At 40.7% G+C, this 19,719-nt stretch overlaps 1 protein-coding gene across 5 annotated transcripts in view; it reads right to left on the bottom strand.

The window, feature by feature from the left end:
• DAAM2 (dishevelled associated activator of morphogenesis 2) overlaps window positions 1-19,719 on the bottom strand; it is a 202,292-nt gene that overhangs the window by 90,667 nt on the left and 91,906 nt on the right. For all 5 annotated transcript variants that reach the window (XM_039697967.1, XM_039697968.1, XM_039697966.1 and 2 more), the window contains one exon: window positions 5,521-5,610. In XM_039697967.1, the coding sequence (XP_039553901.1) occupies window positions 5,521-5,610 (90 nt within the window). The remainder of the gene's footprint in view (window positions 1-5,520; window positions 5,611-19,719) is intronic.

Raw genomic sequence — 19,719 nt, 5'->3', positions numbered from 1 at the left:
GAGATATTCAAGAACAATCTAGACGCAATCTTTGCCACATGCTCTAGAATGACCCTGCTTGCCACAGATGATCCCACTGGTGGTCCACACCCATTTTGTGATTCTGTGATATTAATATGTATCTCCTACTTTAAAGCAGGAACCTGAAGAAGTGAACTCCTATCAAAATACATCAAGTGTAATGCAGTCTCCTGCTCTTAGAACCTCCATATGAAGACTTAAATGCAAAGGAAAAACCTCAGGGTTTGGAATAAAAGCCCTGCCAGTTCACTTTAGCATAGAAATATTTCACAGAAGTAACTGTCTCCACCTTAATCAATCTAAAACTATGCTTCACAGTGCAAAACCACAGATGTACAGCAGCCCTAGAACAAAAGGTAAGTGCAGAAATTTGTACTCACTTCTGAAAGCTTTCCCTAAAGGCAAGGAAGACTCCAGATTTTATATTTGCATCCGTCTTGTCCTTCATGCTAGGCTATGGTAATTACATAAAAAGCTGCAAAAGCAGCTTAGATCCCTCCAGCAGATTTCAAAGTATCTTAGTCTATATCCAGCTGCACAATATCAAGCCATACTTTTTATGGTGACATTTTGCTGACAATCCAAACCTCAAGGGCAGAGCTCAAACAGAAACTCTCTAAGAAAGAAAAAAGCACAAACCAGACATGTAGACATTATCTTCAATAATGCTAGACAGGCAATGTGGGACCAAAGTGGGAGTTTGTGAAAATGAGCTGCAAATGGTATAAAAAGATGGTAGTAAAACACTAAAATTTGATGTCCCACTAAGGCTAGGATTCTCAAGAGTATTTCAAAGCCTATGAGGATGCAGCCATGATTTTAGGAAAAGAGAACTGAATGCAAAGTGATGGTGCTTTGTGAGAGAGGTGTAAATCTTTTTAGGAGGACATCTGGGGCACTCTGCACCTGGACTACAGTCTCAGTGGTTCAGCATCAATCTCTGACTTAGTCCAAAGAACCTGGAGTCCTTAATGATTGTGCAATGCACAAAAGTGCCTTCTACTCTGTCCTTCTGCTCCTTACAGTGAAGTCACCCAAACCCAGAAACTTCACCACAAGATCATTGCAGAAGACAGGTAAGTACAGTAAAGAAAAAGAATGAACAATGCTTGACTTGAAAATATATTCAGATATTTCAGCATGTATCTTAAAAAACAGGGGAAAGGGGAAAGGGATGCTGTATGCATCCAAGGCATGTGTAAATAGTGCAGGGTAAAAGGTATAAGGTGATGGCATGGCCAAAACATTTCCAAAAAGTTTCCTAACTACCTATTCTTTCCTTCAGGTAGAGAGAAATGCATTATGCATAAATGTAACAATGACAGTTCTTTGAAAGTATAAAACAAGTTAAATCAAAGACATTTTGGAACCAAGGAGTTTCCTGACTCCTACTTTTATATCTAGTTTATTAGTTTTTTATAGTCATCAGGTAGACAAAAAAAATAATTAATAGATTTTTTAATAATTGCAGAGGATGCTGTCATTTTCTGCATATTGGCTGTTACAGACTATGGTTCAGGTAAATTTTCCTTATGGTTCAGGTAAATTGTTATATCATATTTTGCTATTGTGGAGAATCTATTTCCCATAATAGAAAAAGCAGAATATATTTACAAATTATAAGTATGTACTTTTTCTCAGAAGCCATGAATGTCTACTTCCAGAAAGCTTCAGTTGGCTGCCTATTACCTCACTACTTGAGTTTAAATAATCTCACTTGAGTAGATAAAGCACAATCAATTCAAAGCAACCATGCTAGGATATCACTAAAATCAGAAGAGTACAAGATAACACTGAAATATTTTGGAGATCTCAACATATTATTAGAATTGAAGGATTGAGATTTTTGTTGGGGTTTTTTTGTTGTTGGATTAGAAATAAGCTGTATGATACAGCTTGTCCAGTCTGACTCTACTTCGGAAAAAGATTTGCTACCAATTTTTTTCCTCAAAGAAAGGCAGAAGTGAAAAAACCTAACTTGTTTAACTGTGCAAAATGTGTGTGCTTGCTACTAAAATCTGCTCAGCCAAAGTCATACAAATTAGTCTCTGGAGGCAGGAAAGGCCATAAAAAGAAAACAACTTGACTTGCTTTCCAATAGCAATAACTCTAACAGCTTGTAGGGCTGTTCAGAAGGCAATGAGCTGCATCCAAAGCTGAAGCAGTGCAATACCTGCATTTTTTTTTACACTTTTTGGGATCCCAATATGATCTTGTTTATAGATGAGACAAATGAGCTAACTTTTCTTTCATTCCATATAATTATTTGATTGGTATTTAATGAGGTTATGTATGTCAATATCAGCTCTTGGTAAAACAGCACTGAAGAACACTGGTTTTCTAAACTTTGACATTGGAAATTTGCAAATAAATAGATTTGAAATCTTGATCTAGTCTTGATTTAATTCCTGCAAAACTTATATCTGGTAGAAAATCTAGAGAGGAGTTACAGAGGTGTTTTATGGAAGCCTAAATTTCAGCTTACGGTGAGACATGAAGATTATTCTAAACAGAACCAGAATAAAATACTTGAACTTAGGGAGGATGTTCTAATTTGTATTTTCTACACATGGCCTTATTTAGCAATATCAGTGGAAGCTCCTTCTACAGAGGAAGAGGCAATCTAAAACATGAACTGGCAGTTTGGGTAGGGGGTCAGGGTGCCATCAGTGGTGACTAATCAATGATTCCTCTGATGCAAATCAAGCCAACTGCATTTCTCATTGTCCATCCTGTACTGATTAATGTCAAGGTAGAGAACAGCTGAGATTGAGAAGACATGAACATTTTCCAACAGACCAGCCTTTATTCCTTGCAAATAACTATTCCACAAATAACCGTGAAGCACCCACTAGAGCTGCTACCTAGAGCTACTCTTTTAGGTCAAATAATTGGTGATCTGTTTTTAATACTAACAGTCTCAAATATGAACCCAGACTAGCCAAAAGTGACCAAAGCAACCATGGCTGTGAAATACTGTGTGAATGCTACTCTGTGGGTATCACTCACAATCATGAAATTCTGGTTCAGAATTCAGCCCCTTGATTATTGTGGTGTGATGACTGGCAAGCTGCGCCCTGGCACACAACTTTCAGAGCACAGACCTACCCGTCTTCCTCCATTTCTTCAGAAAGGCTTGACATTAGGAACAGGTGGAATGAGTTTTTTAATACAATAGTGACTTTCTGCCACCACATTGGAACTAAATACCACAGAAGACTACATCTAACATATGACTGCCAAGATAAACGTGTATCTATAAAAATGACTAATCTTCATTTTTGCAAGGACATTTGTTTATTTAAGGCAGCCCACTAATCTCACCACCTTTAGAGAAATCAGGAAGCTCTTGACTTTCCATTACCTTTAGACTAGAAAAGGCACCTGAGATTAACAATTGTGAGCACTTGGCTCAGTCTGCACTTCTTGACCTTGTAGTTTGTATTGTTTCCACTTGCCGTATCTCAAAGCTTGGGGCTCTGCTTGCCAAGAACCCAACAACAGCAAGACAGAGCCCTCTGAGGACTTGCCCTGGGTAGCTGGAAGTGTTCTGCCAACTAAGAAATTGGCCCCTCGGTGGCTAAAATTAGACTGAAAATTCTTCAGGGAAAAGGGGGCTTTGCTTTCAAGTGAAGCCTGGCACAGGCTTCTCTCTCACTGCAAAACAACAATGATAGGTGGATTAGGTAGCAGGCTAGAGAGAGATGTCATCACCAATCACCTGACTGCCTATGAGGGAAACAACGAATAACACTGGACAGTTAAGGTTTCAAATAATTGAAAGGATCTACAATATAATGAACAGACATCTGGCAATGGTATCCCATTCCAGTTAGCACATCATTTTGGATAGCTGGAGTTCAGCTAACTCAAGTTGCATTACAAGTGCATTATGAAGATTTTCCAGTATGCAGCTTCTTTATCTTTGGAAGTCTTTAAGACTCTTATAGCAAATCCACTGCTGTAGAACACAGGAGAAAACAAACAAACAAACAACCCCAACAAAAAAAAAATCCCCAATGTAATGGGTGAATCCAACCAATATACTAAATACATTAAAGCACAAATCTTCTTGCCAAGGCTGACTGGTCCAGGAGGTGAGATGTCTCTAAGACAGCTACCAATAGATCCTCTCCCACCAGAGCTGAGCTGGCCAGCAAAAATGTAAAGCAGACATTAATCACAGCAGCCTGCACCTTCCCTGTGAAGGGAGAAGAGAACGGAGCCTAGACTGCTCCTGTGCTCTATTGCTAGCTCAAAGCCACTGCAAGTAATTGATTTCTATTAACTTCCCTGTGTGAAGTTTAAAAAAACCCCAACCAACGAACAAAAAAATCCTGAAGGTAAAACGGCTCCTGTGCTCTATTGCTAGCTCAAAGCCACTGCAAGTAATTGATTTCTATTAACTTCCCTGTGTGAAGTTTAAAAAAACCCCAACCAACCAACAAAAAAATCCTGAAGGTAAAACACCCTGATTGGACCAGTTTTCTTTAATTACATGGTAGGAAAGCTCACTGTCCCCGCTCGGAGACAAAAAAGCAGCAAACACATCCTCCAGAAGGACCGTGAGCAGGAGTTAAATCTGACAGGTTCAGTATTCAAGTCTAAACCTCCTCTTCTACCTTCTGTTATGCAGACTTATGTTTAAAGACTCAGGCTACCCTAGCATGACTTGCACACTTGGGAAATAAAATTAACCAACAAACCCACCACATCTTTTTCCTCCTAATAAATACTTTATTGGGGTAATCTTCATTTCCGACCGTGTGCTTCCTAGAGCAGCAAAACTCTTCCAATGCCACATTACTGCAGAAATTCCTTGCTTAGAAGTTTCCCAGCAATGACACAACTTATCCATTCACTTGGCCATCATTCTGCCAGTGAAAAATTATTAGTGTTATTGATCAGCCTCTGATTTATCATCCCTTTATTGGTTTGTCAGAAATGTGAAGACCTTGAAGAGAGAAGTGTTACATGGAAAGTGATACAAGCTGGTGTTCCTACATTTCCTACAAACTCTGGAAGACCTTGAACTACCAAGTTTTAAGACATCACTATTGCTGTATACTTTACAGATACTTGAAGACATTCTGAAAGACTTCAGCAATACCTTTTCTATTTTAAGCAACCTAAAAAAGTTTTAAAAAATTCCTTAATGCATTTCCATGGTAGTTGTTGTTTCAGCTCAAAGAGAAAACAAACAAACCAACCCAATCCCCCTCACAAGCCTCAAGCAAACAAGAAAACAAAAAAAACCCCAAACTATTCAAACTGGGACAGTGTACTATTTTAAGATGTTAAGGTCCTCTTCAGAAATCACAAGTGCATACATTACTTATCAAAAAATTGTGCCATATCCATGCTGATAAAAATCCTTCCATCACTTATTCATGTTCTTGAGTAAACACCAGATAAACACATAGCTGAAATCAAGATGCAGTTATGAACATGCACACAGAATTTATTGGTGAGCTACTCCAGTGAGGACAACAGTAGTACCTTCTTTTTGCTGCAGTAAATCTGCCATTTCTTCTCCGGAGGGAGGGCAAACATAGCCTCTCTGTTCTTGTCTGTGAGATCCAATTCATCCTGGAGATTGAGAAAAAAAAAAAAATAGAAAAAAACAGTCATCAGCTGCATTGGTAAGTTCTAATAAGTTAAGAGGTTTCTGGATCAGGCATGTTTGACTAGCCTTCAATCAAGAGGACTTAGCAGCTCCCAAACACTCCAAAAATTATTGGTTTAGTGATGATTTCCTTACTACCTTGAATTCTCGCTGTCAGAGAAGAGAGGCAGCCTGAACCTACAGAAAGAGGCAGCCTGAACAACTCCCATGTCAAACTTCCATTACTAATGATCAGTGAAGGATGGGAAGGATCACATGAAAGGGATGGAGTGAAAAACTCAAAACACTGGATTAGGTGACACGGACGCTCCTTACAACACTTAGAGAAAGGCTGAAAGTTTGATACATCTTTTTTCCCTGGCTGGCAATACCAAATTGCTCTTGCATAGAAAGAAAATAGTTCAATTTCTCTATCTTCCTAGCAAAGGCCATGAGACAGCTGTCATGTCATCACCAACCTACAGGCTGAAATGTTTTTCCAGATGTTTGTTCTCTAAACCATACAGTCCCCATCAAAGACACCCAGCATTTCAGACATAAAGGACAGAATTCCACAGTGCCACATCGGGTTGATCAGAGCAGCATATTCAGTCTCTGTTAAGAAAAGTGAGCTTAGTAGAACATACCCTCTTAGACCTGAGCCAAGTTTACAGTAGTAAAATGAAGGATAATACTGTGATCTGGAACTGAGCACCAAATTCCACAGTTTCAGTTACTCCTCTGTAAAAGGTGAATAACAACAGACTCTTTTCCAATGCCCGTCTCTAAAACTATCAAATGAGAGATTGCTACTTCCTCTGTGTTAACACAGTACTGACCAGAACAGGGCTCCAATCAAAGCTGCCAGTTTTAGGTGCTAATAAAGAGAATTAAACAAAAAAGAATGGTCCTCAGGGCAAGCAGACTGTATGAAAAGGGACAGATGAAGATGTCTAAATTAAGAATTTCAGTAATATGAAGAAAAAGTCTTCCAGCAATGTTTCAATGAATCAGTTTTGGCAGGAGTTTGAGGTTTTTCCCTATGTGTTTGAAATATTTGGAGAAGGAAGTGTCCAGGGGTCCTGTATCAAGATGACATTGTGGCACTAAAATGCTGCACACACAGATTCTGGCACCCACACTAACCTCGTCCAAGCAGAGACAATACCTCTTTAACTCAGTCCAACAATGGCTCATTTGGAAAGTGTTCAGGGCTGGGAAACTTGTGAAAACAGTGAGCAAAATTGCACACTGAGCCTGGTAGCGGCTGCTGACAGATTTAAAAGCCCGCAGAGATTTAAGCTGCAAAAAGGTACAAAAGAAATGCAAACAGTAACAAGGTGAGGTCAGTGCCAGCAGCCCAAGGTAGAAGAAGCTGGAGGGTTATTTTAAACAAGAAAAAGTTTAAAAGGAAAAAAAAATTAGCTGTGCAAAAAGAGTGCAAACCATGTGGAAATGTTTAGTGTGAGTTTCCAAACAAGGGGGCAGCCAAGCGAGGCAAGGAGTTTTATCCTTGCTATACACAATTAGAAAACTCAGGCCAGGATCACATTCTTGGGGGGAGAGGGAGAGTGAAACTACATGTAAGGCCTTAAGACAAGCAAAGGAATGCTGTTAGAGGTCAAGCATGTGGAAGGGAAAGGAGGGGCAGATAGGGAATCAGAAATGCCAAGTTTGGAAGAACCACCATAGAAGCCAGAATATACATGAGCTGTCTGGGCTCAGCTCAATTTTTAGAAAAAAATGCAATTGTTTTATTGACCTGCTTAATGCATAGAAGCCAGAATATACATGAGCTGTCTGGGCTCAGCTCAATTCTTAGAAAAAAGACCTGCTTAATGAATCTCTCTTTTTTTTTTTTTTTTAATACAGTGCAGCTAACTTGGTTTTTTAATCCTTAGCTCTTTTTCTGAAGTCTGCTGGGAGATCAGACAAGAGCAGAAGCTCTGCACAGAAGCTGTGCACTGAACTAAATGAAGATCTCAATCAATATAGTTCAAGACAACCATTACATCAAAAAAATGTACCTATTGAATAAAACCACCCTGAGGACAGGATTATGACACTGCAGTTTCTAGATACTGCCCTGGATACCGGCAGTATTCAGGGACATAAAGATAAATCTTCTTTCAATGGGACAGTAAGAATATGCAACTTCCAGTCACATAATTTTGCATCATGGCATGCTTTTCAGGACAGAAGCCTAGAAAGTTAGTTTGAAAGGGTGGAAGATCCAGAGGCAAAATAGTGCATCCTGCATTATTGTGACTCAGCATGGTAGAGGAAGTCATCTTCAGAAGTCATCACATTAGCTCAGGTAGCATAGTAACAAGGAAACTGTTCAGGGTTTCTAGGCATAAGGGGATCACCAGAGGTAGACCCAAACACACCTGCCTGGAAAACAGCACATGAAAAATGCCTTACCCTTAATTTTCAAAGTTTGTGTGTGTCTTTGCTGGGAGGTAAAATGCTGGGTTCTAACACCCAGGACAGATGGGCAGGGAGCAAGCACAAATATTCAGCAGAGAAAGAAACATCTCCAGAACGCAAAACAGCAGTCAAGCTCCTCAACTCAATTTCCTGTATTGTTCAGAAAGGTGTGCTCCTACACTGAGAAGGAGAAAGGAGTGGAAAGAACTGAAGAGGCTTGCATGTCTTCATCTACCTACACCATCAATCAAAACCTACCCTATTAAAAAAAAAAAACAAGAAACCCCTGCAAAATACAAGAGGCATGAGACCTTCTGGAACTTTCCAAATCATTTTACCTCTGCCATTCTATAAAAAATGAACAGAAGATCACTGTGACTTCAGAGGAAAACCATGGATCTAGCTAAGAAAGAAGACCCTGAATTAGGCAGGTTATTCTTCTGCTCTGATTCAGGATCCTAACAAACGGCACATAAGGAAACCTGCTGCCTTGGAGGGAAGCAGAAGGAACAACAAAAAGAATAAATTTCAGGAGGGTAATTTGGTTTGTGAATGGGTCATTCTGACCCAATGACTGAAGCAGATCTGTCAGCATATAGAAATTCAGACTGTAGTGATGGCAAGTGGCTATTGAAAAGAGAACAGAATTGCCAAATTTGGCAGGAAAGGGGAAGAACAACAAACTGAATGCAGCCATCAAGACTGGGGTTGGAGCCTGATTAAGGAAGCCAATGTGATTGAATGCTCAGGGAGCAATTCTAAAGGGCAAGGAAAAAAGGGTCGGCCAGAACAAATCATGGAAAATTCCCTTCTCCAGCACCTGTGCAAGTTTCCCAACAGAAACGCAGTAAGTCCCCTTCTACACCTTGGATGGGCAGCTTGGTTCCAGCAATTCATGCCAGCATGACCCTGCTCAACAGAACTCAGCCTCCTGGCTCTTGAAAATGCTTGAAGTTGAATGAAACAGAGATTAAAGGGGTATTTGCCAGGCTGGACTGAGGAAGATGCAAAGCATGCCCAGTTAATAGTGTGTACATTTCTCTCCTTCATTTATTTCCTATTTTATTTTATCCAGTGGTAGTTACTTCAGTTAATTTTCACTTTCTTGTGGGCATTTTATTTACTTACGCAGATTGAATTTCAATGATAAAACACTTAAAAAGAACTGGAACTGGATTTGAGGTTCAAATACTTCCAGTCCAGTTCTCAGGCCAAAAGAGAAGATGGCCTCCATTCAAAATGGCTACAACCCAAGGAAATAAGAGACAGAGAGAAAGAAACAGAACAAGGAGGAATGGGTAGGAAACATAAATCCAGTATTTTGCAGGATTTAAAACTACATTATGTCCCTTGTTTTTGGGAACATTCATCAGAGCATGAAAGCTGGATTTGATGCTGGGCAGCCACCAGCTCAGTAATGATACTCAAAGCTCTAAAGAAGCATTTCTCACCTAGACTAGGCAGTTCTTTGTTTAGTGACACAAAATGAAATTAATAAAGAGAAAAAGTAAGATTTTGGTAATGTAGTAGAGTGGTTCACTTGGAGAGAGACCCACTAAAGAAGAACCCTTAACACCTACCAACATGCCTGCCTCTCTAAAGAAGAAACCTCAAGGCCATAAGTACACAGAGGACCACAGCTTCTGGTCTCCAGCATCCCCTGATTTGAAGTCAGAGTCATGGAGGTCAAGAGGCCCAAACTTGGTTCTCCAGTGATATTCAGGCACTCATGGGAGGAGATATGCTCAGTTTCAGTTTCTCATTCTACTCATCCCAGGTCCATTGGCTGCTGGACTTACTGATCATGGGGAGTTTCACAGTGACTTAAGGTCAGACAGCTACTTTGTTTTGCAAAATACAAAAACCAACAAACCAAAACAACCAACCAACCTTTACAGGCTGGCAGTTGTTTTGTTGTTATTGATGTTTTGTTTTAGCCTCATAAATGTTTAATGAGTCATGCATAGCATTTCCAGTATTATGAAACCCAGAATCCTCATATGATACGTCTACTCCAGGCAATAACTTGATTAATATGAGCATAACAAATATTTTGCCAGAAGGAAAAGGACATTTTGTTTATTTTCTTATGTTCTTATGTTCAGTTGGATAACTGTCTTATTTCCTCAATTTCTTATAATTTCAGCTACAGAGAGTTGCATTACACTTTTAATTTTTTACCTGTAGGTCACAGTTTCTCTTACTTACAGGGCTCTTGGGAGACTATCCTGTCTATAATTATCATCCCCAGACCTGTGTTTCACATTTAATTGCTATTTTTATGACTGAGAGATGTCAATGACCTATAAAAGCATATTCTCATTTTTTAAACTTTATTTCTACCTACAAACATATTCAGTCAACTATTTAAGCATTATTTTAAAATTATATACTTGTATGATCCTCAAATGAAATAGCTTTGACACGAAATCAATCTTTATTTTACACCACAGAATCCAACACTAAGAAATAATACATAGGCAAATAGGCTTCAACACTTCCATTGTTCAGGGCTGCCTATTTTGACTGTCTGATTACAGCTCTCCTGCATTGATTGGTTCTTTAACAGCTGATGTGTACTCAAGCAAAAGAACAGCCAGGTATTGACATTAACAGGCTCCTTGGGAACCAGATGGCATAAACTGGAAAAGCTCCCCGGAATCTCCACTCTTCTTTGTTGAACTCAAAATGGAAACTTTATACCTTCCAGAACAGATGAGGGCAGCAATTATCTGACCTGTGACCAGCACCAAACATTTCAGAAGGCTGTGTGAAACTCTGCAAAATACTAAGCCACAGAGGTAGCTTTGTAGATGGTTAAACATTTTCCAACTCCCTACCTCAAACAGCCTGGCTGATTTTGTGTTACAGGTGAGTTATTGTCTCTTTCAAGATGGTGATAACAATGCTATTTGCAATATTTTGTGCACAGTTTGCTCCATCACACCAGCATTACCTTTAATGACTCTTTGTGAGTCATCCAATAAGGAAAACTGAGAATTTACACACTATAGGACAGGCTTCACAATTTGAAGACTATTTATTTTAATAACTTGCCTGGAATGCTCACTTCAAAAATTTAGGTTCCAAGGGTACATTTATTTTCACATTATATCCACTGTATGAATTTTATTTTAATTCACTGCTCTTACCTTGCTTGCTGTTCATATTCCCATATTCCTTTCATTCCCACATTCATATTCATATTCCTTTTTTTCTCTCTTGTACACACCTACCATTTTTTTCCTCTCCCTAATCTTTTTCTCATTCCCCTTGACCTTTTTCACCTGTCAAGTACAAATGCACTCTCCCTCATCCACCTCATCAATCACTCTCTGCCAGTCTCTTAACAGCACCAAATCCACCCAAGTTACAAAATCAATTATAATGCACTGCTGCCAGTATACATTCCAGTATGATACCTGCTACTTCAGGTTCCCCAAGGTCATTTATATAGATGTCTGTCACCATGTCCCAAAAGAGGTCACATTCCAGTTCCACCAATGCTCCCAACTTAGCACAGCTGACAGCCTTATGCTCTGAACAAATTTGTTTAAATTTGTACAAAGTAAACAATGACTATGACACACCGTGGGATCCTATCCAGCATCCACTGGCAGGCCCCAGAGAAGGTTCATGTTCATGTGTAATTACTTCAAGAGGATCATTGATGGTGGGTTAATCAATGCTGAAATGCAACTCAAGCAAGCACAAGACCAAAGGCACTAACATGCCTGGGACTTCAGAAGAAAGAAAAGCAGTGCAAAGAGATCGGGGCAAGGTTGTCAGCAGCATACTACAAGCTTTTGGAATAGAGAATCCTATCCATCATAACTACTACCACTTTAAAAAATGGACTGAGTAGGACTATATTGCTAACGCGTGACTGAAAGTTACATTTTCACATTAACAACAGCCCCAGGAACATCTATATTTCTGTTCTTGCTGCCTATGCCAGATTCCATTGGCAAATAAAAAGCAGGTTAGTCTGGTTGCTCACGTTCAAGCTGTGCCCACCAAAAAGGGAGTAGCAGAAATGCCCTTGTCCTAAGTCCAGGGGCAGTTGTCCAAAAAGCTGCTTCAGAGATAAGTGCAGCGAATGAATAAAGTAATGAATCAAACCAGTCTTACTCAGATCTCAGTCTCTTTGCAAAGAACTTACGAATCCTTCAAATGGAAGAGATAAACCTTCCCTATTTAATCACTGTGTCTACCTCCAGGGGACAGTATAGGTTTGTTCCCCTACAGTTTTCCTACCACTGTCTTGTTTATTCCAGCTCCCCAGGCTGACATGCAAGAGGTAGCCTGCAGGAAGAATGTTCATTTCCAATGCTGTGGAGGTCGATGAGGCATTCTGAAAGACTGCCTGTCTGAACTATCAGTGAATGAGGCTCATTTGACTGCACAAACTACCTACACTCTAGTAGAAACTGAAGCAATGAACAGTGCAGAAGTTTTTGATCAGTCAACAGCATTACCACCCACACAGCCAGCATATCTCCAGGTGAAACACACTGGGCAAAAATTCCCACTGAGGCAGCTGGTATATGTACTAAGCCACAGATAACCCATGAAGTAAAAAGCAAAATGAACCCCAAAACAAGCCAGTCCCTCCCCTCAAGCTCCTCTATCTCATCCTAACCCTTTTAATTAAAAGCAGCCTTTATAAGGCACACAAGCAGCACACTGTGAGAGGCACGGCAGTAACATTTTGATCCATTTTACAACTGGTAAGAATTAGTAAAACATCATTGGGTTGCATGTATTTGCATACACATGGTATGTGTATGTGCAGATATGCATGCCTCCCACACCTTACATACACAAGAACTATATACATAAGGCATATCATGTAACACTGGCCCATACCCACAATGTTTTATCATTACATTTGTGCATTAGGAAACCACTGTGCTCACATGAATTGCTAACACAGCCTGTTGGCAGAGGAAGCAATGTTTACATTTCAGCTACTGCCACGGATCTGACTGTAAAGCAGAGGAGCAGACAAACAAAAGCCTGCGATTCCCATTACACTCTTTTTTCCTCCTTGCTTTTTCAAAAAGTTGCAGATTTAAAACCCCTTCAGTACTAGGGGCCCAAACCCCTTGATTCTCAGTCATAACAGTACAAGACAGAAAGCACCTGATGTTTACATACTGAAAGATGTGTTTCTCCTCTACTGTGCCAACACAGAAGTTACTTATTCTTAAGGCTTAGCAGCAGCATCCATCAAAGGCACTGCTTTTTGGTAGAGAAATTCTTCACACACAAAGTCAACTAACATGGCTCCCTCTCACCCCACAAATGCACCCCTCATTATACTGCTTTCTTTTTCCCTTCTTAATCACTGGTTAATTGCTTCTTTGTTTCCTGGAGAAGAGCTAAATCCTGTCCCTCTCCTACTCCTCAAAGTTCTCTGTGACTTAACAGCACACAAGTACACATAAGCAGCAAGGCCTGTTGTGGCAATCCCCTCTCACAGGCCACTTGAAGCAGCATCTGCTGTTCATTTTTCTGTCCTTCACAGGCAAACCACATGCTTGGGACAACAATCTGCTGGGGCAAACAGAAACAGAAAGAATGAGGAAAACCAGTACCTTCAGTACTTCATGCAACAATACACACAGGTGTTTAGAGAGAGAAAAAGATCAAGACTCAGACACGCACTCTCATACGCAGAGCTATAATAAGGTAGAGCAAGAGGGACATTCCATGGATATGATTGGGCATATGAAAACAAGAATGCAAAACAGCTGTCTATCATCACAGTTTTTTCTGTTAAGGTGGGCTGCATGTCCATGTCAGTGAACTTAAATGGGCCCAAAGAGAGGGACAGGGATGAAAACTGAATAGTCAGGCTCATGCCTAATCTAAATCCCTGCTGCTGCAATTTAAGCCTATTACTTCCGGCCCTATCAACCACTAATGTGGTAAGCAGATTTTTTCCTTCCTCTTGATAACAGTTTCTGAGGCTGTTAAAGACTCTTGTAATGTCCCTTCTCAGACTGCTCTTTTGAGGCTAAACAAACCCATCTCTTTCAGTCCTTCTTTGAGGATATGTCCTCTGGATCTCTCACTTCTCTTCTAATTGACTTCTGGCCTTTACCCGGTCAAAGGACATCTTTCTTGAACTGCACTGTTCAAAAGTGAGGACAGTGGTCCAGCTGAGACCTTCCACAGCTGAGTGCAAAGTTTATTTCATGCATCTTCCAGATTGCCCTTCTGGTTATAAACTCCACACATTCTGTACAGTCAATGACCTTTCTTTTTTTATAAAACCCCTCAAAACCTCCATGACTTATGTTCATTCATGCTCAACTATAATCCCTAGGTTTTCTCTGAAAAAGTGTACCTACTTTCTGCCCTGAATTACCAGACTTCCTATTAAAAAGAGTTTTAACTGTTCCCCTTGAATGCCATCATTTTTTCACATAATTTTCCCACCTTATTTTGAGCTTATCTTTTAACATATGTACAGTATGGATATGTGCCCAGTGACACACTCTAGAGAGATGTACTGCTTACTGAGGGCTCATACTGGGGATATCACTGAGAGACTACCAAGCCTCATATGGTCTACTGACTATTATCCACTGCTGTGGTTTCAAGTGGGCATAAGTGATACGAGCAGGAGCAGTCTGAGAAGTATCCAGAGGGATTACAGAGCTCTGGGAGCTGTGGAAAGGGACTCTGGAGGGCAGGTATCTTTTCCATCAATTCTTCTGGTCAAAGGGAAGGAGTTTGAAAGGGCCAGTTCAATCTAGTAAATCAACTAATGACTACAGCATCAGTGACACCAGACATGTGTTTGCAATTTAGACCATGGAAATCACTTTGAGAAACCTGGTCTGCTGAGGCTGACAGGTCCACCTGTCAGAGAAAGGGGAGAGCATCTTCAGTTATCATGTCACCAAGATAGTGAAGAAGGCTTTAAATTAAAGTTGCTGGGGAAGGGGATCCTTAATCTGTCCACTCCTACGAATTTGATGTCAGTGTCAGTAATAGATGCCCAGATACTAGACAGGGATCACGTGTCAGTAGGAGACCAGCAAAAAGGAATTCCAAGCACTGCTGCTCAGTAATAGATGCCCAGATACTAGACAGGGATCACATGTCAGTAGGAGAGCACCTGGAGAGCAGCAAAAAGGAATTCCAAGCACTGCTGCCGGTAACTCAGAGTCATCAGAGACCCTACTAAAATGCCTCCATACAGCATGCAGCATGGGCAATAAACAAGAGGAGTTTGAGATGTGCACACACCTGCAAGGCTTTGATCTCACTGGCATCACAGAGGTGGCTCCTCTGAGCTGCAATGGAAGACACTTTACAAAGGTCAGGTAGAGGTGATGAGGAGGCAATGGTGCCTTCTATGCCAGTAACCAGCAGGAATGCGTGGAGTTCTACCTAGGGATGGAGGACCAGAGGTGGCTCCTCTGAGCTGCAATGGAAGACACTTTACAAAGGTCAGGTAGAGATGATGAGGAGGCAATTGTGTCTTCTATGCCAGAATGTGTGGAGTTCTACCTAGGGATGGAGAAGCTGACTAGAAGCTTATGGGTCAGGATTAAAGTGAGGACAGGGGCAAGGGACATTACAGGGGAGTCTGCTGTAGGCTGTCTGGCCAGGAAGCCCTTCTATAGACAGACAGCAGCAGCCTCATCACAGTCACAAACCCTGGTCCTCCTGGGGGACTTCAACCACTCCCATATCTGCTGGAGGGACAGCAGAGTAGAGCATAAGCAATCCAGGATTTTCCAGGATCATGTTGATGATCATTTCCTAATAGATGTGCTCCGTATTTCATCATCCAGTCAATTAAATGAAAACACCAAACAGAACTCAAGCTGTTATACCTCTCCTTGATACATTTTTTCACCATGACAGGTTGCAAGTTCTCCGGTACAAGTGCCAAATTCACCTCCACATTCTGATTATATACACAGTACCAAATACCTCTCTCGAACAGCTTCCAGCATCAGCATATATAACACTAAATAAAAATAAAATCTGCTGTTTCAGCACAGTGCCCATTTTCCACCCCTTATTTCCTTTCCCTCCCCTCATTTCCTCCCTCCCTTCCCCCTCCCTGTGCCAGGGTTTGTTTTTCATGCCAAGGTCCTCTAGCTGAGACCCTGTATGGGAAGGTAGTTGTGGGAAAGGTTATTAGGAAACTGCCATCTAAACTGCTACCTTTCCGGCTTCCACACCCTCTCCCTCCCTACAAAGTCCCCTCTGTTCTGTTTTAATACTAATGAGTTCAGAGGAGGTTCCTAGGCTGGAGCAATTCACAGTCTAGACTGTGCCAAAGCACACAGGCACACACCTCTCTGATCGCTTCCTGCCCAAACACAGTCCTGCTGGCTCAACCTTCAAAATGTGGGCTGGGGATTGCAGCTGCTGTGCCAAAGGCAGGCTGAATTTCCAGGGGTGTCAGTGCCACCTACTCCTCCCCTCACAGCTTTATCCTCTTGTGTGCATCCTATTTGCCATATGCCCCTACAGAGGAAAACAAGGGTAAGTCAGAGCTTGGCTGACCTTTAAATCTCTGATAAAATATTACGTAAAAGGGCAGGAGGAACTGAGACGGTGGTTAAGAATTTAATGAGCAAAATTAACATCTTGTTGAGCTTTGGTTGTGCAGCTTAGAAAGACATGCTTAAACTTATACACAGGGTAAACTCACAGGAACTCTATTAAATCAACATCATTTTCTGGCAGAAGTTCAGGTTTACACAGACAAAAGCAAAATCAGAAGCTAGCTTTAGTTGTTCTCTTGCCCTCTGAGTTATTATTCCAAATTTGGTAGTGCAAATGAGAAATCAGAATGCCCCAAACTCCATTAAATTGAGTGCACTTACTCTGGATTTACACCAGTGGAAAATATTAATGAAATAGCCTCTTTTAAATTGTAATAGACTAAACCTCTGAGGTTAACCACCTCTAGCAGTGGTTCACTCTATATTCTACAGCATGAATTTCCAACATAGAATAGACTGAGAAGTTTATCAGTCTCCTTTTCATTGATTGTTAACTTCTACTTCAATAAATAGAGATGATCTGTTTTTACTACCAATCAGTCCAGACCAGCGAGGATATCATCCACATATGAGGTTTCTGTTATCTCCTCTGGGTTGAAGAGGAGGGAAATTCCACAATTCTCTTCCCTCACATAAACAGAATATTTCCTTAGTCAGACAGTGAATTGAAGGCATGACAGTATATTTGGTTATTCACTCACACCCTGTCCTGTCTCATTGCTCAAGTATTCTGATAAGCAGAACAGAAACTACTGCACTGACATCACTGGGCTTAAGAAAACACCACCTAAAATGCTTTTCTCTCCATGTTTCCACTAAAGAAATTATCAGAAATTTTCACAAAATACAGCAAAAAGAATAAGAGAAGAATGAGCATGAGCCTGCATTGTCTCCTAACAACAAATCATAATTGCATTTAGTATCTCGTTAAGCATTTGTAATCCAAAATTCTTCCACATCATTAATGTATAAGCCAACAGCTTCACACCAACCAACAAACTTGTGCAGCTGTTCCTCTCTATTCAAGATGTAATGCTGAAACACAGCCACTAAAGTAATCCCAATGGATTTTCCATGACTCAGGGATCTCCCTGGACACCTTCCAAACTGCGAAACTGCAATCTGCTTTCCCCTTGTAATTTCCTTTGGAGAAGTTATTCTTCAAGCCTCCACCTAGTAAACTATTGCATAACACTGCTGTGCATGCTGCTAACCTTTTCCAAAGGTTGTTAAGTGTGGGCAGTCTTTCCTTTCCTTTATGTGGCCAACTGCAAAATTAAAAGACGCCCTGAAGTGTTTTCAATGTGAAAATACATAGAATATACAAATGTCAACTAGGGCCTTTTTGCATACACCACTGGGTCTACAGGAAGGCTGTAGAGTCTTGCATTAATTTCTCCCTACTAAAAGAACAGGGCAATATCTATGACAGGAGGCAGGAATAGAGATTTTCTCCAAGTTCTTCAATTACAATACATTTGCCATTGTACTCCTGTACTGCTTATAATCTACACATCCTTCATCTTTTCAGCCTTTTCAATCTGGCTACAATTATGCATTAAACCTGGCCTAAGAAGCATTACTATTCCCTGTTTCACACAAGTGAAAAAAACCACTCACAAATGCATGAATTTAGTTGTGTAAATTTGCAGGGATAGCTAGGAAAATGCAATGTCCTTGAAAAGTTTTCCTCCCATCAAACTTACAGACAGCAAGGTACCTAATGTTAAAAGCACTGGGTCAGTGCTGTTACAGTGCCAGGTGGAAGGCATCTGTCTGTACTGCCTAAGAATAAAAAACATCAAAACACAGCAGAGTGGCAGTCTGGTGTGATGAGTGACAGAAAAAGCACCTTCTGACACTTGCTTTCCATGTGCTGGTCCCACCTGGTGCTGAAGGATGAACAGAAGGACCTCTGCTGTATTTAGTGACATCAAAAGCTTCTATTTACCTCATGTGGAGCAAGTGCCAGGAAACTGCTGACCTGAAAACCTTCTGCCCTAAAAAGGTGCTACTCCATCCACCGCAGCTGTAGCACCTTGTGCTCTCCACCTTGGAGTCTTGCACACCAGGCAAAGAAGAGGCCATTTCCCTCCAACAATGGAAGAGCAATCCCAAATCACCTCAACAGGTCCCCTAAATGATAAACAACCTTGAGTACTGTTTGAAGATAAAATCCACCCATAGCAGGGCACAGAGACATGACATAATTACAAACCTTTTTCCCCCACTCTCCCTCAGGCTGTATGATACACTATCAGAGCCATGATTATATCTGATATAAATTGTTACTAGGTGAGCAACTACAGAAACTACTCTTAGTCAACATACTAAACACATGATACTTCATTATTGTTATCATCTTCTCCATTCAATTATCTTATTTTGTTAACATTTCCTCTTAAACTCCAGCTACAGTCTACCTCCCTAAAGATAACTACTATTTGGCGAGACGCATCCCATGCTGTTTCTCAACCTTTTTTCTTCACTGGAAAATTTCACTGCTTTCCCAGCTTCAGGTGAGGAATTATTATAAATTTTTACGAATTTATAAGGTCTTCATTGACAGAGGGATCTCGCTTCCCCTTTCTTGCTGACATCAGGCTAAGTATCAGAACATACCTCCTACAATATCTCATATCTGGCCCTTCCTCTGTAAGCTGAAGAAGAATAGACATCTGTCATTCAAACTCCCTTGATCACCATTCATTCACTCCAAAAGCACCACCAAAAGATCATCTTGGCCTAACATTCATTCCATATCATCTCCATCTTTGCAATCAGTCTTCACTCTCCCTTCAGCACCACAGGCACTTCATTGGTTGTGTCTTTTTCTTCAATGCTGTGCAAGACACTTTTCCTTCTTATCACGATCTCCTGTTCAGTTACAATCTGGTCAACTTGGTCTTTGCAAGACATAGTACCTTCCTCTTGTCCTTTATCGCACGTGCATTTCTGGGTGGCACCTTCTCATCCCATGTTACCTTTGTTATCAGTTTTATAACAATCTCTCACCTTTCCTTAGCAGATCAAATCTAGATTCAGATACTCTCTCCAGAAGGTGAGGGATGAGGTCTTAATAACAGATTTCTAAGCCATCAAATAAAACTCTGAAAAACATAA

The sequence above is a fragment of the Passer montanus genome, unplaced genomic scaffold (assembly GCF_014805655.1).
Source record: "Passer montanus isolate IOZ18808 unplaced genomic scaffold, ASM1480565v1 scaffold12, whole genome shotgun sequence".
Taxonomy (NCBI): Eukaryota; Metazoa; Chordata; class Aves; order Passeriformes; family Passeridae; genus Passer; species Passer montanus.
Note: the sequence above shows the minus strand (reverse complement) of the source record. Positions and strands in the feature narration are given on the sequence as shown.